General features: G+C 52.1%; 1 protein-coding gene across 4 annotated transcripts; it reads left to right on the top strand.

Annotated features, from left to right (window-relative positions):
- Window positions 1-3267: 3267 nt before the first annotated feature.
- Window positions 3268-18005, top strand: Fgfr4 (fibroblast growth factor receptor 4). Of its 4 annotated transcripts, none has more exons than XM_006253606.5 (18): window positions 3268-3424; window positions 6165-6298; window positions 6974-7237; window positions 7328-7405; window positions 7508-7674; window positions 9229-9352; window positions 9871-10061; window positions 10190-10328; window positions 10741-10943; window positions 11026-11171; window positions 11255-11376; window positions 15317-15427; window positions 15525-15715; window positions 16112-16234; window positions 16342-16412; window positions 16651-16788; window positions 17070-17175; window positions 17292-18005. In XM_006253606.5, the coding sequence occupies exons 2-18, from the start codon at window positions 6217-6219 to the stop codon at window positions 17439-17441; spliced, it is 2406 nt and encodes an 801-aa protein (XP_006253668.1). In that variant the 5' UTR covers window positions 3268-3424; window positions 6165-6216; the 3' UTR covers window positions 17442-18005. The 4 variants fall into 4 exon arrangements, with proteins under 4 accessions (XP_006253668.1, XP_063132146.1, NP_001103374.1 ...); XM_063276076.1 differs by having other exon boundaries at window positions 3276-3424; window positions 10747-10943; NM_001109904.1 differs by having other exon boundaries at window positions 3302-3424; window positions 10744-10943.
- The last annotated feature ends 207 nt before the right edge of the window (window positions 18006-18212 follow it).

Below are 18212 nucleotides of genomic sequence, written 5' to 3'. Positions count from 1 at the left end.
TGAGTGAGTGAGTGAGTGGGTGAGTGAGTGAGTGGGTGAGTGAGTGGGTGAGTGAGTGAGTGAGTGAGTGGGTGAGTGAGTGGGTGAGTGAGTGAGTGGGTGGGTGAGTGAGTGAGTGGGTGAGTGAATGAGTGAGTGGGTGAGTGAGTGGGTGAGTGAGTGGGTGAGTGAGCGGGTGAGTGAGTGAGCGAGCGAGTGAGTGGGTGGGTGAGTGATCCTGTGAGAGTCAAGGTTGTGAAAATGTTCAGTCAAGAGATTTAGAGTCCTAGCTAGTTAGCACTGGGCTCAGGAAACACCCCAGAATTGGAATGAAATCTATGCTGTAGGGTCCAGCCCTGATGTCAGCTCACCAAGGACCCCAAGAACTGTTTAATAAGCAGAGTCCACAGAGGGCCAGAGGAAGAGAGGTCCTGGAGTTCTGAGGTGATCTCTCTGCAAAGCAGATCCTCCAGCTAGAAGCCTCCTTCCTCCTGAACACTTTTGAGGGGCTAGACTTGTTGACCTGGGGATCATGCTAAACTTTTTTTTCACTCCTCCAACCCCTGAGTGGCTCTCAACCATCCATAACTCCAGTTCCATGGGGTCCAAGATCTTCTGGCCTCCAAACCATCACATGCATGCAGGGCGCAGCCATACATGCACACAAAATAATGAAATTAAAGTGTAGATAAGATTAAAAGTAAAGACTGGAGGAATGGAAAATCGGCTCAGTGGTTTAGAGCCTGCACTGTTTCTTCACGGACCCCACACTGATGCTTCATGATGACAGTAACACACATTTACACACATGTGCACACACATGTGCATATATGTGTTCATACATGAGTGCACATTCGTGTGCGCACACACACACCCAATAGAATATTTTTAAGGAAAGGAAGCTGCTGTTTCCCTGGCAGGCTCTCATCCCTGAGTGATAACCAGGAGCTGCGCAGATGACCTGAGTTGTGCTTTTTTTTCCCCCAAAGTGCTTCAGAGAAGCAAAATCCTGGGGCTTCAGGTGAAATATGGCATGGCTGTCTTCATAGTTAAGTCACAGTCCACTTGTCAGACAGAAGTGCTGGTAGATGAGACAGACCTGAGCCAGGTGGGGATGGAGCTCTCCGAAGACACCTACTGTGTGCCAAGCATTTGAGAGACAAAAGTGAAGTTCACAGCTTGGGTTCCCGGCTCCCAGGAGGTTAACATTTCCCAGCTGCTTACATGAATAACTATTCAGTTACAGTCTGCAAATATGATGAAGAACGAATGGTTCTTAGTGCTCACGGGTCAGATATGAGCCTCTGAATCCTCCTTTCAGCAAACCTCTTCAGCTCCCGACTATCATTTACTGATTTGCTGAGGAGAAAATGAAGACAGGACAGGGCTGATAGTACCGAGATTCGGGGCCCATGCCTTTCTCTATCCTAACAGAGGGAACTCGGCAAATCGCCGGAGCCATCCTGGGGCTTCGAACTGAGACCAAAGACCCAGACCACGAGGGAGCAGGACAAAGGAGGAACGGGATGCATGTGCAAAGGCCCCAGGATGGGATGGAGACCAACACAGGAGGAGGGAGATCTGCACATGCGCACCAGACACCATGTCATGCCAACACTATCCACGTAAAAGCCATGAGAAAGTATTTGAAAATTCGCTGGAGATTCCCACTTGTAATCGCCCACCCAAGTACAAACCAGGCTCCATATAATTTCTGCGATCACGTGAGTCTAGGGGTCCTGCGGCCACAGACATTCCTGTAATCTCAGCACTCTGGAGGCAGAGGCAGGAAGACCCCTGCAAGGAGGACAAGGTAGCCTTCACAGAACTGTTCCACACCAGCCAGGATTACATAACGAGAGACTGTTTAAAAAAAAAAAAAAAAAAACAGAAAACAAAAACAAATAAACTTAACAGTAAAGTTTAAGGGCCAGAGAAATACGTCCCTGATTAAAGGCACTGGCTACCATTTCAGAGGATCTGGATTCAAGTCTATGACTCCAGTTCCAGGAAAATCGGCCCTCTTCTGGTATCTGCAGGCAATTAGACAAACACGCAAGCAAAGCAGAATATAAAATAAATCTTTTTAACAACAAAATTAAAACTTTTTAAAATGAACATTTAAACGTTTAAAAGTAAAGACTACAGTGGTAGAGCGCTTGCCTAGCAAGCGCAAGGTCCTGGGTTCGGTCCTCAGCTCCGAAAAAAAAAAAAGAAAAGAAAAAAAGTAAAGACTACAACTTTTTAAAAGCTAAAGTTTAAATTTTTAATTTTTAAAAAAGAGCAAGGTAGGCCCGATAGAGTAGTAAGTATTTGCTGCTCTTCCAGAGGAATCCTGGTTCAATTCCCAGCACCTACAGGCAGCTCACAACTGTCTGTAACTCCAGTTCCGGGGGATCCAACACCCTCACATGTACATACATGGAGGAAAAACACCAATGCACATAAATAAATAAATAAATAAATAAATAAATAAATAAATAAATGTTTTTAAAAAGAAAGTTCCAGCGTTTGTCTTTTACACTAGGATTTTAGAGCCTTGCTCAACTGCTAGGCTCCCTGTTTGTTTGTGGGTTTTGTTGTTGTTGTTGTTGTTGGTGGTGGTGGTGGTGGTGGTGGTGGTGGTGACAGCGGCGGTGCTTTTTGTGGTTTTGCTTTTGTTTTTATTTTCTTTTCAGACTGAGTCTCATTGAGTCGCTGTGTCACTTGTGCCTTACCCTTTTGAGTAGCTGGGATTACCAGGCTCGGCCTGAATATGTACTTTATTTATTTTAAATTATTTATATATTTAGTTGGCTTGTTGGTTGGTTGTTTTGTCTCCCACCCCCACCCCGCCCTGAGACGGGGTTTCTCTGTGTAGCCATGGCTGTCCTGGAACTCCCTATGTAGACCAGGCTGGCCTGAAACACAGAGATCCACCTGCCTCTGCCTCCCCAGTGCTGGGATTAAAGGAATGCGACGCCACCACTACCACCACCACCCCGACGGAGATGCATTTTAAATATCCTCCGAAGGTCGCTCAGGCAAAGAAGAGGTCAGATCTATCAGAGGTACTGCGATTGCACGGGAAACCAGAGAGCCTGGTGAGTTCCAAGGTGGTGTAGAGCAAAGAATAGAGCAAGTAGCAGGTCACACCTCGCAGGTTGTACCAGGGGCCCTGGAGCGGCTGAGACTGGGAAATCCAGTACCACCCGGAGCTCTTGCACTTGGGTGCCCGGCTGACTTTAGCCAGATCTCGAACCACGCCTCTCAGATCAGAACTGGTCCAGGAGGGGCGGAGCCCGAGGTGGGCGGGGCAGGAGGTGGGCAGCCCCCCGCCACGCTGTAGTTGCAGGGACATTCCTGGCTCTTCGGCCCGGGGCGGAGGAGCTCCAGGCGGGTGAGTGTGCCAGCCCTGCCGGGATCGTGACCCCCGAGCACGGGAACCGGGTGGCGGAGGAGCCAGGTGAGCCGAGCCCCTGCACAGGGAGCCGACCCTCTAACTCTGGGCAAGCCGGGCCACACACCGTACTCCGGGCCGCCTTGGGGACCGCGGCGGTGGAGCTCGGGAGCTGCCCCTTCAGTCCCGGGGACCTTGGCGCCCGCGCGGCGGGAGTGGTTGGGTGGAGGGGACGGTAAATCAGTAACCCGCAGCGCACACAGGGCCTTTTGTCCCCCTCCGTTCAAAGAGCACCCTGGTCACCGCTCTGGTTACTTATTGCCCACCGAGGCGGGGGCGATGGGCCAGCTGTCTATGCAACTCCGCATGGAGACCGTTGACGTGCACCTTCCTCCGAGGGCGACGGGATAGGGGCACTAAAATAAGAGCACTGTCGCCTTTGGGCTGGGTGACAGACGCGCTCTGGCCAAATTGATGAGGAAATTAACTCTCGCAGTCACTTGCACAGAGCACCTCTTCGTGTGAGTGCAGGACAACTAAGGGTTAGCAATCCTCAGCGGCCAGCAGAAGTGACCAGACTAAGAACTCTGTGATTGAGAGTTCAGGGCAGCGTGGGAGTGGGAATAAAACCTCCCTGGACCTGTCCACCCCAATCCAAGCTGGAGACGAAAATCGGCCCTCTCTGCTTAGCAGGGTGTGGTAGGAGTCTTTTGCCGATGAGCAGACCAAACTAAGGGTAGGGGGACAGGTCAAGGTTCTTTTTTTTTGTTTTGTTTTTTTTCCGGAGCTGGGGACCGAACCCAGGGCCTTGCGCTGGCTAGGCAAGCGCTCTACCACTGAGCTAAATCCCCAACCCCCATGTCAAGGGGGGTTTTAAAATGATAGCTAAGCTGGTCGACAAAAGGAATGAGTGACACAGAGGTACAGACAGGAAAGTAAACGTGCTGGCTTTTAGAATTTACTGAAGGGACAGACAGTGGGACTAACACTGGCGTTTAAAATGAAGGGCCTTAACGGGGGCTAGCCAGGCTGAGGCAGGAGGCTTACAAGTTGAAGACCTACTCGGTTTACAGAGTGAGTTTCAATGCCAGTCTGCCTGGCCAACTTTAGTGAGAATTTGTCTCAAAATAATAGAGAGAGAGAGAGAGAGAGAGAGAGAGAGAGAGAGAGAGAGAGAGAGAGAGAGAGGAAAAGGGCGGTCTGCAGGTCTGCAGTTAACCCTCAGGGGCTTGTAAACTAGGTAACAGGGAGAAAACAGGGCTGGAGAGATGGCTCAGTGGTTAAGAACTCTGACTGCTCTTCAGAGGTCCTGAGTTCAATTCCCAGCAACCACATGGTGGCTCACAACCATCAGGGACCAGACCAAAACAAAACAAAAAAGGCCAAACAAACAGCTGGGCGGTGAAGACCTGAGATTTGCCAAGATACCAAGCAAGAAATGACCATGACTTAACCTAAGTGGGGTAGGAAAGCTGAGAGACATTGATGAGGTCAGTGGACCAACCAAGGCTTAGGCCTGTGTCTTCCTCAGCAGTGGGCTGAGAATGGTAGAATGGGTATAATGGGCTCCCTGGGCAGGGTTCCCAGTTTGGTTAGGTACTAAAGTTGGACCAATACAGAAATTAGCACAGCCCCTGTGCAAGGACCTCATACACACTCACAAAGCCCTTGCCCAACAAAAGCAGGGTCCTAAGGGAAAGAACCCTGATCCAAAGATGCTGGTGATACCTGGTTGCTATCCAGGATAGGTAACAGCCTGTGTGTCCCTGGGACTCCACTGGTTTCCTGGTCAAGTTAAGGCTTACGCCAGAGTCTTCCTTTAGGGAAACAGACGCTCACAGCAGCATTTGGACAAGCGTGTGTATCTACTGCACAAGTAGACACTGATTAAGGTCAGACCAAGGTGCACACTCAGTATGGGGACAGTGAGAACATCTCACCAATAATGCTCTGTGTGTGTGCCATCCCTCCATGTATGGTCCCTCTTTGTCCCTGAAGCAACCTTATGATGATAACGGTTCAGAAAGGTAGGTCTTGGTGGGAAACCGGGATTTGAAATTGTTGCTACCAGACGTGTAAAATCTGTGTCAATTCCCAAGCCACCTCGACACGAAAGCGGTGGCAGAGGCTTTGCTTAGCATGCAGGGAGGTCTCAGGTTCAATCCACAACTCAGAAAAAAACAAAAACAATAAACAAAGCGGAGCGAGCTCCTACATTGTCTAAGACAGAGCCGTGAGGGTGCAAACCACCGGAAGTGTCCTCAGGATGCTTTCCTGGCTCAGAAGGAGAAAGAATGTCCTCGATTTGGGCTGCACCTCCTTTGGGCACCCACCACTGGAGGCATCCCAAGCTGGATGTGGAAATGCCAATAATACTCAAGAGCGAGGTCCCATCCGATGGCGTCCAGATGCTGAAGGCTGGCCTTGTATTAGGTTTCCCTTTTCTTCTTTGAGCCTTCAGCAATGAATTCATTTATTCAGCAGAAAATAAATGATGTGTCCAGGATAAGCCGCCATCTCTGCTTCCTCCCAAGGAAAGAATCCCGAGACTGCTCTCTCTGTGAAGGCATGCCAGGTCACAGTAGGACCCAAGACAGCAGGAAGTCCGCACACGCCCTGCAGAACCTCCTATGGGGAGGCCAGGGCTCTGCCCAGCAGTGCTGGCTCCAGTCTCTGCCCTGCTATGCCTTGTGGGGTTTGGATGAGCCTGCTGACTGCTTCCTGTCTCTGGGTCTTCATCTGCAAAACAAAGAATGGGACCAGTGCTGACCAGAGCTCTCCTCTACCCCCAAACCCCCTCTTTTAGGAAGGTGGTCAGCGGGAAGTCTGGCCTGGGTCCCGAGAACAGCTGGAAGGAAATGTGGCTGCTGTTGGCTTTGTTGAGCATCTTTCAGGAGACACCAGCCTTCTCCCTTGAGGCCTCTGAGGAAATGGAACAGGGTATGGCCTCTAAGGCGGGAGAGGGTGGCAGGGATGTCAGGGACAGGCACAAGAAAGGGGCTTCTGGCTGAGTAGAGCTGGAGAGGATCCTGGCCCTGGCCCCAAGAAGGTGGCAGCAGGGCAGGGCGTTGCAATTCACTGTCTCGCTCCCAGCAAGCACACTCCTATCTGTATGTCTACAAGAGAGGATTAGCCTTACAGGGCACAGAGCCTGGGCTAGGCTGCAGAGCCAGTGGTGAGCCCCTTGGCTGTGTGTGTAGTGTGGTTCTATGCACCGGGTGTGTTGGTTGGGAGGTGCAAACAGCATGTGTGGTGTGTGTACCAAGGATGGTGTGCCTCAGAGGGGTGGCATGTGTCCTTGTATGTGGCACCTGTAGCATGTGCCTTGTGTATGTGTGTGTATTTTGGGTAGTAGCATATCTAGCATGTGTGCCGAGTGTGTTTGTGCGTGTGTGTGTGTGTGTGTGTGTGTGTGTGTGTGTGTGTGACAGCTCCTAGAAGTGTGGCGTTGGCCCTACGCAAAGCATTTGTAGCATGTGGTTATGTGTGGGAGGACAGCATGTATCACAGGATCTTTGTGTCTCACGTGTGTAGCATGTTCTCTGTATGTAGGGTGGGGGGGCTAGCCTTGGATGGAGCTATGGGTATTAATGATTACTGCCCATCTGCCCTCAGAGCCCTGCCCAGCCCCAATCTCGGAGCAGCAAGAGCAGGTGTTGACTGTGGCCCTTGGGCAGCCTGTGCGGCTATGCTGTGGCCGCACTGAGCGTGGTCGTCATTGGTACAAGGAGGGCAGCCGTTTAGCATCTGCTGGGAGAGTACGGGGCTGGAGAGGCCGCCTGGAGATCGCCAGCTTCCTTCCTGAGGATGCTGGCCGGTACCTCTGCCTGGCCCGTGGCTCCATGACTGTCGTACACAATCTTACTTTGATTATGGATGGTATGAGGGTCTGGCAGGGGTTGAAGGGTCCCTTGGGAGAGAAACCTCTCTTCTCTTGGATTTCAGAGGCCTTCCTTTGTCCCTGAATAGACTCCTTACCCTCCATCAATAACGAGGACCCCAAGACCCTCAGCAGCTCCTCGAGTGGGCACTCCTACCTGCAGCAAGGTTGGTACCTTTTCCCAAGGACTGTTCTCTGCCACCCATCTGGTCACCAAGTATGGGAGCCAAGGTCACCTTAGGGTCCTAATTACTCTCTTTCCCCTCTAGCACCTTACTGGACACACCCCCAACGCATGGAGAAGAAACTGCACGCGGTACCTGCCGGGAACACTGTCAAATTCCGCTGTCCAGCTGCAGGGAACCCCATGCCCACCATCCACTGGCTCAAGAACGGACAGGCCTTCCACGGAGAGAATCGTATCGGAGGCATTCGGGTGAGTCTCAGCTTTCAGAGTCTGTCTCCACCCAACCCCTCCACCCCCGTTTTCACACCCCCACCCTTCCATGTAGGTTGATAGATAATGAGGAAGGTGATTCCGGAGCCCCAGAGCACAAACAGCCCTGGCTCAAGTTCCCAATCTGCTACCCTCTCACAAAGTGCGACGTCTCGACCTTAGCAAAAACTAACTCATGTTGTGGGCTGGTAGGGGTCTTCGGTGTTGGTGATGATGTTTATGGCCAAGGGGCATGAATCGGGCTACTTCAATGATTTCTATTCGTGTGTACGCGCGTGCGCCTACAGAGACCAGGAAAGGGCATCGGATTCCTGGGAGCTAGAATTACATAAGCAGTTATGACCTGCCAGATGGGGACAGTTAGGAAACAAACTCAGGTCCTCCAGAAGAGCAGCCAGCACTATTAACCTCTGAGCATCTCTCCAGCCCTGAGGAGCTGGTGCTGGTGCTGGTTTTGGAGACAGGATCTTTCTATGGTCTAGAACTCACTAAGTAGACTAGTCTGGCCTTGAACTCATGAAGAACTAGCCTGCCTCTGGCTTCCTGGGGTGAGGATGCTGTTTTGTTTTGTTTTGAAAGATTTATTTGTGTATGTGAGTACACAGTCGCTGTCCTCAGTCACACCAGAAGATGGCATCGGATCCCGTTACAGATGGTTGTGAGCCACCATGGGGTTGTGGGAATTGAACTCAGAACTTCTAGAAGAGCAGTCAGTGCTCTTAACGGCTGAGCCACCTCTCCAGCCCCAGTGGTGCTGGCTCTTGAGATAGGGTGTCATTGTAGAGTACTGGCTATGTCCAACGCCAGCCTCCTGGGAAGCATCTCCTTTAAGGTGGGAAGAAACACTGGGCAGTGGGTTTTAGCATGCTGTCGGAAGGAAACTGAGACTCTCAGAGCCAGCAAAGACAAGCAAAAGAGAGCACTCCCCGGTAGGGTATAGCTAAACTTGAAAGACTCAAACCAGGGCTCAATGTTGTTTTTCTATTGGGATTTTTTCGGGGGGTGGGGTGGGGTGTTTTTTTGGTGTTTGTTTGTTTTGTTTGTTCCTTTGAGACAGAATCTCACTGTGTACTCTGGAGTGGCTTGGAACTCCATCTGTAGACCAAGCTGGCCTTAAATTCGTATTCTCCTGTCTTTGGATGGCTTCCTAGTGTTTGGATTAAAGGTGTACACCACCATGCCTGGCCTTCAAACACCACCACCTCCTCCTCCTCCTCCTCCTCTTCTTCTTCCTCCTCCTCCTCCTCTTCCTCCTTCTCCTCCTCCTTCTCCTCTTCCTCTTCCTCCTTCTCCTCCTCATTCTCTTCCTCCTCTTCCTCCTCCTCCTCCTTTACCTCTTCCTCTTCCTCCTCCTCCAGCCCCATTAAGACACTTCTTATAGCCTCTGTCTCTGTCCAGGGATCTCTGGCCTTGGCCCGATCCTCTCAGGGGCTGGAAAGATTGAGAAGAGCCTCATAGGTAGATTCTGTCCTCCCCCGTCCTGGCTTTCTCGGGTCCCCTGTGGACACTTCCTCTACCCCTGCCTGCTTCCAGCTGCGTCACCAACACTGGAGCCTCGTGATGGAGAGCGTGGTGCCCTCAGACCGTGGCACGTACACGTGTCTTGTGGAGAACTCTCTGGGTAGCATTCGCTACAGCTATCTGCTGGATGTGCTGGGTGAGTGGATGGGCTGGGCAGGTAGGACAAAGAACCTGGCTTATCTTTGGCTCCGTCCTGCCCCGAGGGTGGGTATCTTGTCTTATCTTGTTGGAGTCAGTTTCAGACAAGTGAGACAGCCCCAAGGGTCAGAAGGAAGCAAGGGGTGGGTGGGGAGGCATGGAGAAATCGGCCTAAAGGAATGGGAGAAGGGCATCCAGGCAGGTGGCACAGACTAAATTCAGTTCTTAAGACTATAGAGCATTTGTGGGCAGGGATACTTCATGGGTGCAGCATTTGTGGGGGAAGGGGACAGGGACAGGCCGTGGACATGTTGAGGTTGAGTCTGAGAAGCTGCCCTGGGCCCAAAGACAGTAGAGCCATAAAAAGTTAGAGGAAGGTAAACGGAAGATAGACAAGATCAGAGCTGTGTGTCCAGAAGGTCTTTCACCTGAGCCAGGAGGGCGGCTGGGGGCAGGGAAACCGGGTGATTTCGTGGGTGCCACTGGTCAGGGTTGACGGCCTGGCCTGGCCCCCAGAGCGGTCCCCGCACCGGCCCATCCTGCAGGCGGGACTCCCAGCCAACACCACGGCTGTGGTTGGCAGCAACGTGGAGCTGCTGTGCAAGGTGTACAGTGACGCCCAGCCGCACATCCAGTGGCTGAAGCACATCGTTATCAACGGCAGCAGTTTCGGCGCTGATGGTTTCCCCTACGTACAAGTCCTGAAGGTGCGGTTCCTGCCAGTGCCTCAGCTGGGCCCCAGTCTTTCCCCATTAGGGTGGGAGGCTACCTAGCCACCATCCCAGCCGCAGGGCGGCCCAGAGCCTCCCGTGACCCAGTGTGTGCACCGCTTCAGACAACAGACATCAATAGCTCAGAGGTGGAGGTGCTGTATCTGAGGAACGTGTCGGCTGAGGATGCAGGGGAGTACACCTGCCTGGCGGGCAACTCCATCGGCCTCTCCTACCAGTCAGCGTGGCTCACAGTGCTACCCGGTGAGGGCCTGGGGGATTCTGGGGGAGGCTACAGGACTCCTCTCTGGTTCATTGTGGCCTGTTAGGTAGGCAGTCTCCTTGGCCTGTGGGAGTATAGTTTTGTTTTTGTTTTTTTGTTTGTTTTTGTTTTTGGGGGGTGTTTTTTTGTTTGTTTTTTCTTGGGGGGCATTTTTTTGTTTGATTTTTTGGGTTTTTTTGGCTCTGTGAGTGCTCTCACTGAAATCAGCAGGGATATGTATTTGATTTTACGTGACTGTCCATGTGACCCCTCAGGGATATAAGACTACATCTAACTGTGACATTTTCTGTGTGTGTCCCTATATGTGTTAGTTACTATGGGGACCTAAGCTGAGGGGAAGGGCTGGTCAGTCTGACCACCCACTGCTCATTTCTCTGTCTATGTTCCTCTAAGAAGCAGAGGAAGAAGACCTCGCGTGGACAACAGCAACATCGGAGGCCAGATATACAGATATTATCCTATATGTATCTGGCTCACTGGCTTTGGTTTTGCTCCTGCTGCTGGCCGGGGTGTATCACCGACAAGCAATCCACGGCCACCACTCTCGACAGCCTGTCACTGTACAGAAGCTGTCCCGGTTCCCTTTGGCCCGGCAGGTACTGCGCCTGTTCCCCAGATCCCACCATGTCTGGCTCTCAGCCTGACCCCAGCAGGCAGAACAAATCTCCCACTTTGCAGTTCTCCTTGGAGTCGAGGTCCTCTGGCAAGTCAAGTTTGTCCCTGGTGCGAGGTGTCCGGCTCTCCTCCAGTGGCCCGCCCTTGCTCACGGGCCTTGTGAGTCTAGACCTACCTCTCGATCCACTTTGGGAGTTCCCCCGGGACAGGTACACTGAGCAGGCTAAGAATGGGGGTGCCAGCTCAGGAGTGGTACCCACGGATCTGAGGCACAGGCCTTCTTGGTCTCCAGGCTGGTGCTCGGAAAGCCCCTGGGTGAGGGCTGCTTTGGGCAAGTGGTTCGTGCAGAAGCCCTTGGCATGGATTCCTCCCGGCCAGACCAAACCAGCACCGTGGCTGTGAAGATGCTGAAAGGTATACATTGCAACCTGGGCAGGGTGTGCTGGGGCCAGGCAAAGGGCTAAAGGGATAGCCTGTGCTGGGGCCACACAAGAGGCTAAAGGGATAGCCTGTGCTGGGGCCACACAAGAGGCTAAAGGGATAGCCTATGCTGGGGCCATGCAAAGGGCTAAAGGGATAGCCTGTGCTGGGGTCATGGGAGGGACTGCATGGACTGCCCATGCATGAGAAAAGACCTCAGGTTTTCTACCCTTGGTCCTGAAGCCCAGCCCTGCTGCTGGCCCTGGCAAATGGCTTCTAAGCCTCAGTTACCTCTTGCACCTCCACACATGAGTAATGGCTCCTTACCTCTCAGGGGGAAGTTTATAGATGTTTCTGATACATGGCGGCTTAGTAAATTTTTGGTGTAGGGTGTGGAACTGGTTTTCTTTTCTTTCTTTCCTTCTTTCTTTTTTGTTTGTTTGCTTGTTTTTGTTTTTATGTTTTTGAGACAGGGTTTCTCTGTACAACCTGGCTGTCCTAGAAGTCACTCTGTAGACTAGACCAGCCTCTGCCTCCCACGTGCTGGGATTAAAGGCATGCACCGAGTGATGGGATAGGACCGTTTTGTTTTCTTTAGTTTTGAGGCTGACCTAGAGGTCACTTTGTAATCTAGCCCTGCCTGGAACTCATAGGGATCCTCCTACACCAGCCTCCCAATACCTAACAGCTCAGTAAAGTTTAGCCCCTGGGTGATGATCCCTGTGAGATTTATGGTGATTGGAGCTTAAGATCCCCCGTTAGCTCTGGGCTCTCTTAGTCATCCTCACACGTTTTATGCCTCATCCCCACCAACCCCACTAAATAATACACCTTCAGCACATATTCCTCCCGCTCCTAGTCCCTGCCCTAGAACAGTCCCAGCCTCAGGGCTGGAGAGACGGCTTTAGCCACTAAGAGTGCTCAATGCTCTTGCAAGAGGCCTCAAGTTCAATTCCCAGCACACACATCTGGCAACCCAAAACCACCTGTAACTCTAGCCCCAGGGATTCTGACAGCCTCTCCTGGCCTCTGAAGGCACACACACATCCCTGTGCACGTACGCACCCATGCACATATGCACCGCTCACATACAAATAAATCTCAAAAATAAAACGTCCCAGGTTCAAGCTGGGCCTGGTGGCATGAGCCTGTCATCTTGGGTATGCAGGAGACTAAGACAATAGGATAGTAAACTGAGGTAAGCTACGGACAGAGCGCAAATGCTGCCTGGACAACGTAGTAAAACCCTTTCCCCAAAATGTGACGAGGCCTGGCTGGGTGCTAGAATGCTTGTCTAACATGTGCAGGAGCCACCGTCTGATCCCCAGGAATAGCAAAGAGGATAAGGAAACCCAGAACTCAAGCAATGTCCCCAAAGTGTCCTGCAGCTGCCTGGTGTTTGAACCTCTCTTATTTTTGTATTTATTTTAAAAGGTTTATCACCTTTTCAGACAGGGTCACACTTTATAGTCCTGGCCAGCCTGGAACTTAATAGACCAGGCTGGACTTGAATCTACAGAGCTCCACTTGCCTCTGCCTCCCTCTGCTGGGATTTAGGGCGATTATTGTGTTGTGTGTGTGAAACGTGTGTAAGTGTGAGCACCTACAAAGCCAGTACCCGTATTGATCAGAAAACAACTTATGGGGGCCAATTTTAGGGATCAAAGTCTTGTCGTCAGGCTTGTTCGCCATGCCGTCTTGTTGACTCCTTTATATTTTCTTCTGTGTGTCTATTCTTTGCTTTGTTCTCTGTAAATCATATTATCATATCATGTCTACTCAGTCTCTTGATGTCTAACAGTATACCCTTGGGTCCTGGGTGTCTTGCTGGCTCCCCATTGGAACCTGTAGCTGCGGTCCCTAGCTGCCGCATTCTTCCCTCCCTCCACTCTGCACAGCCGGAGCCAGCTGGCACTTTCTGTGAGGGAGCGATTGTGAAACAGGCTTCTCCATATTGATGTGCAGCGAGGGGAAGAGTTACATCTTTATCCCAAGGCCGCAGCAGGTCAGCCCTGGGAGCCTTGTCCCTGGTCCTTAGCCCAGTCTTCCCTAGAGAAGTCACAGAGGTCTCTTTCCTTAATACATAACAAGACCTCAGGGTACTTCCCGCCTCTAGGAACTGTTACCCAGGAATCAGTTAGCACAACTTCCTTCCTGTCTGGAGCTTCTGCCTCTCTCCTGTCCCCTGGACCTGCTCATGGGAAGATCAGTTCTTTGAGAGTCTTCAGAGTTCTGCTGCATATAAAATGAGCCTGAGGTTCAGAGAGGTTGAGAGACCATGGGTGTGGGTGCCAAGTGCATGTATAGGTGTGTGTGTGTATAGGTGTATGTGCATGTATAGGCTTAGGTGTACATGCATGTATAGGTGTAGATATATGTGTGTATAGGTGTAGTGTATGTGCGTGTATAGGCATAGATGTGCATATATAGATGTCAGTGCATGTGCATGTATAGGTGTAGCTATATGTGCATGTATAGGTGTAGGTATATGTGTGTATAGGTGTAGGTGTACATGCATGTATAGGCATAGATGTATGTGTGCGCATAGGTATAAGTGTATGTGCATGTATAGGTCTAGGTATATGTACATGTGGATATAGACATAGGTGTGTGTGCATGTATAGGCATAGGTGTATGTGTGTAGACATAGGCATAGGTGTGTGTAGGTGTGCAATATCAGGTGCCTCCTCTATCACCAGCTTAGTTTATTATTGGTGTTATTATTATTATTATTATTATTATTATTATTATTATTAAAGTACACTGTAGCTGTCTTCAGACACACCAGGAGAGGGCATTAGATCCCATCACAGATGGTTGTGAGCCACCATGTGGTTGCTGGGAATTGAACTCAGGACCTCTGGAAGAGTAGTCAGTGCGCTCAACCACTGAGCCAGCTCTCCAGCTCTCCAGCTTAGGTTTTTTTTTTTTTTTTTTGGTTCTTTTTTTCGGAGCTGGGGACCGAACCCAGGGCCTTGCACTTCCTAGGCAAGCGCTCTACCACTGAGCTAAATCCCCAACCCCCCGCCCCAGCTTAGTTTTTGAGACACAGTCTCTTGCTGAATCTGGGGCTTGCTGTTCCAGCCACACTAGCTGGCCGGCTACCTACCCCTCCCCACTCTGTGCTGAGTGTTAGGGCCACAGCCCTGCTCCACGCAATTGTTTACGAGCGTGCGGGGATCCGAACTCAGATCCTTGTGCTTGTGCTGCAGACACGTCATTCCCTGAGCATCTCCCCAAACCATCAAAGCAAGTATTTAAGCCACCCTTAGTGGTACACACATCTTTAATCCCAGCGGTCAGGAAGCTGAGGCAGGCAGATCTCTGAGTTCAAGGCCAGCCTGGACTACAAAGGTAGTTCCGGAACAGCCAGGGCTACACAGAGAAACACTGTCTTAAATAAATAAGTTTTGTTTGTTTGTTTATATATATATAGTCTTCCTGGATTCATATGTAGACCAGGCTGATCTTAAACTCATGGTGGGCTCCACTGTTCCTGGCCTGGAATTATTTTTTTTTAGCACTTACTTTCTTTTGAGAGTTTCATATATGAGTACTTATTTACAGCATTTCCACCCCACTCTATCCCCCACATCCTTCCATGCTCCCTGATCCCTCTTTTCACACACACACACACACACACACACACACACACACACACACACACGGCTGGCCTCATATTCATCAAGTGCTAGGCTTAGACAAGGGCTCTACCACCCCTAGTTTTATATGTGGTGAGGACTGAATGCAGACTTCTTGCTAGGCAAGCACTCTTCAAACTGAACTACATCCCTAGCCTGAAAGGCTTCTTTTGAGGCACACAGCCCAGCAGGGTTTCAGCCCACACTTCCTTGACACCCTCACCCCCACCCCATCCCATGATGCTCTTGTGGGGTTGGAGGGCAACTTCCTCAGCCCACCCGTTGCTTTGCAGACAATGCCTCCGACAAGGATTTGGCAGACCTGATCTCTGAGATGGAGATGATGAAGCTAATCGGAAGACACAAGAACATCATTAACCTGCTGGGTGTCTGCACTCAGGAAGGTGGGGCCCGGAGCCGTCATTACAGTTATGCAATTGGGATGCGAAGGCACAGTCTTGCCAGACTTCCCATCCCCTGGTCCGCGTCTTCCCTCTGTAGGGCCCCTGTATGTGATTGTGGAATATGCGGCCAAGGGAAACCTTCGGGAATTCCTCCGTGCCCGGCGTCCCCCAGGCCCTGATCTCAGCCCTGATGGGCCTCGGAGCAGCGAAGGACCGCTCTCCTTCCCGGCCCTGGTCTCCTGTGCCTACCAGGTGGCCCGAGGCATGCAGTATCTGGAGTCTCGGAAGGTGTGGGCAAAGGACAGTTGTGCTGTGGTCTGAACTACTCTTAACTCCTCCACACCTTCTTGCTGGTGGCACTGAATGTTCCAGCGGCTTCCTTGCTCCCAGTTCATGGCTCTATCCGTTGCTCCCATACATTTGCAGCTAACCCTGCATGTCCCTATTTGTAACCCCGCAGGTCCCCATTCTCTCCACCCGAGGGCAAGCATGGTGTAGGCGTGGGCTCTGAACAAACCGTGCTTCTTTCTTTTTCTCTTTCTGGGCCTGGGGATTCAGCCCGGGCCTCTGCCCATTCCATTTCTCATCAGTTCGGGGGTTGAGTGACTCTGGCCCCTGGGCTTGCTGTGAAACGTTGAACTCCCAGACGTGTGTCCTGATTGATACTCCCTACCCTGTCCTCAGTGCATCCACCGGGACCTGGCTGCCCGAAACGTGCTGGTGACCGAGGATGACGTGATGAAGATCGCTGACTTTGGTCTGGCCCGTGGTGTCCACCACATCGACTACTATAAGAAAACCAGCAATGTGAGGGGCACCGCGGAGACACATGGGAGTGGGGCGGGGACTAGACCTGGTCTAAAAGGGATAGGTCCTGTACTACTCACACCACTGTCCCCTCCTCCTTCCTCCAGGGCCGCCTGCCAGTCAAGTGGATGGCTCCTGAGGCGTTGTTTGACCGTGTATACACACACCAGAGTGACGTGTGAGTCCGGGAACTGGGTTCTAAGATGGCTGCTGGATATCTTCAAGTTGTCCATCCCCTCTAAAAGGGCAATGCGCTTGCCAAAGTCATAAGATCTTAGGAGTTCCTCTGATACTCCTAAGGAAAGGAGTGCCCCTCCCTATCCCCAAGGGTGCATCGCGACTGCAGTAGCCTTTACCACAGCTTCAATGAGGAAGGAAGGAAGCTGGGCCCCACTGAGCTGCAGTTCTACCTCCAGGTGGTCCTTCGGGATCCTGCTGTGGGAAATCTTCACCCTCGGGGGCTCCCCATACCCCGGCATCCCAGTGGAGGAGCTGTTCTCACTGCTGCGAGAGGGGCACAGGATGGAGCGGCCCCCAAACTGCCCCTCAGAGCTGTAAGGTCACCCTCCTTGCCCCAGTGTCCAGACCTCATCCTGGGTCCTGACTTTGATGTCAGCTTTGACCCTGGCCATAGAGCAGTACTGTCTCCACTCCGGTTCCCTCTTCTTCCTCTCCACGGCTCACGGTGCCCTGGTCTTGTTCCTACTCTCCCATTAACCTGCCCTGCTTCTCCTGCCCAGCCCCCACACCCGCCGTGCCCGGAGCCCCAACCCTAGGGAGCCCACAGTCCTCACTTTGCCCGCCCTAGACATAAGTTTCTTTGACCCGTTCCCAGGTATGGGCTAATGAGGGAGTGTTGGCACGCAGCTCCTTCTCAGAGGCCGACTTTTAAGCAGCTGGTGGAAGCTCTGGACAAGGTCCTGCTGGCTGTCTCTGAAGAGGTACTGCCCATCCCCGCCCCATGCCCTCTCTCTGCCCGATCCCATGACCTAGGGACCTGACCATCTGAAGCATCCAGTCCCAGAGGCTGGAAGTTGAGCAGCTCTGTTCCTTGCAGTACCTTGACCTCCGCCTGACCTTTGGACCCTATTCCCCCAACAATGGGGATGCCAGCAGCACGTGCTCCTCCAGCGACTCGGTTTTCAGCCACGACCCTTTGCCCCTCGAGCCAAGCCCCTTCCCATTTCCTGAGGCGCAGACCACATGAGCCTGGGAACGATGTTGCATGGGCTCGTAGGCCCGTGGCCGTGGGACTCCAACCTGTTTCATCAGCATTTGACGTTGGCACTGTCATCAGGCCTCTGACTCGAGGCTACTGCTGGCCCAGATCCTCTCTCTGGCCCTGTTTTGGGGAGGCCCATTCTTGGTCTTGGGGTTCACAGTTGAGGCCTTCTGTTCCAAACTTATGTTCCCAGCTCAGAGTTCAACTCCTCGTCTCAAGATCATGGTCGTGCCCTTGGACTCATCCTCAAAGGAGCGAAGCATTAAGGCCTTGACACTTAGCCTCCACCCCAGGGGCTCTCCGGGCCTGACTGCAAATCTTTGGTCCTAAACATTTCTAGCTCCCCAAACAACCTAGAGGCCTCGGGACTTCACTGCACCCCCGCCCCCGCAGCCCACAAGCCTCGCCACCCTGGTCCCCAACTCCCCACTGCTTGTTCTAGCATCTTGTTGAAGGAGCCTCAGCTCTGGTGTCCTTGAGAGACGAGAAGCCTGTGGAAAAGACAGAAGAACAAGGCATTTTATAAATTATTATTATTTTTTGAAATAACTCTCTGTATGCCTGGTGTCTTCCCTGAGTGGCAGGGCGGATCGTGGGAAGACTCTCCATGTTGGGAGTTCGGTCTGGGTTACCCAGACGACTGGGGCGGGGGCGGGTGCCAGGCAGGCCTACAGCGGGCTTCCGCCTCCAGCCGTGCTAGCGCAGACTCCCAGGCAGAAACACACCCTTGCCTTTGTCCGTCCTACAGAATCAACC

Source organism: Rattus norvegicus, chromosome 17 (genome assembly GCF_036323735.1).
Source record: "Rattus norvegicus strain BN/NHsdMcwi chromosome 17, GRCr8, whole genome shotgun sequence".
In the NCBI taxonomy this organism is placed as follows: Eukaryota; Metazoa; Chordata; class Mammalia; order Rodentia; family Muridae; genus Rattus; species Rattus norvegicus.
Note: the sequence above shows the minus strand (reverse complement) of the source record. Positions and strands in the feature narration are given on the sequence as shown.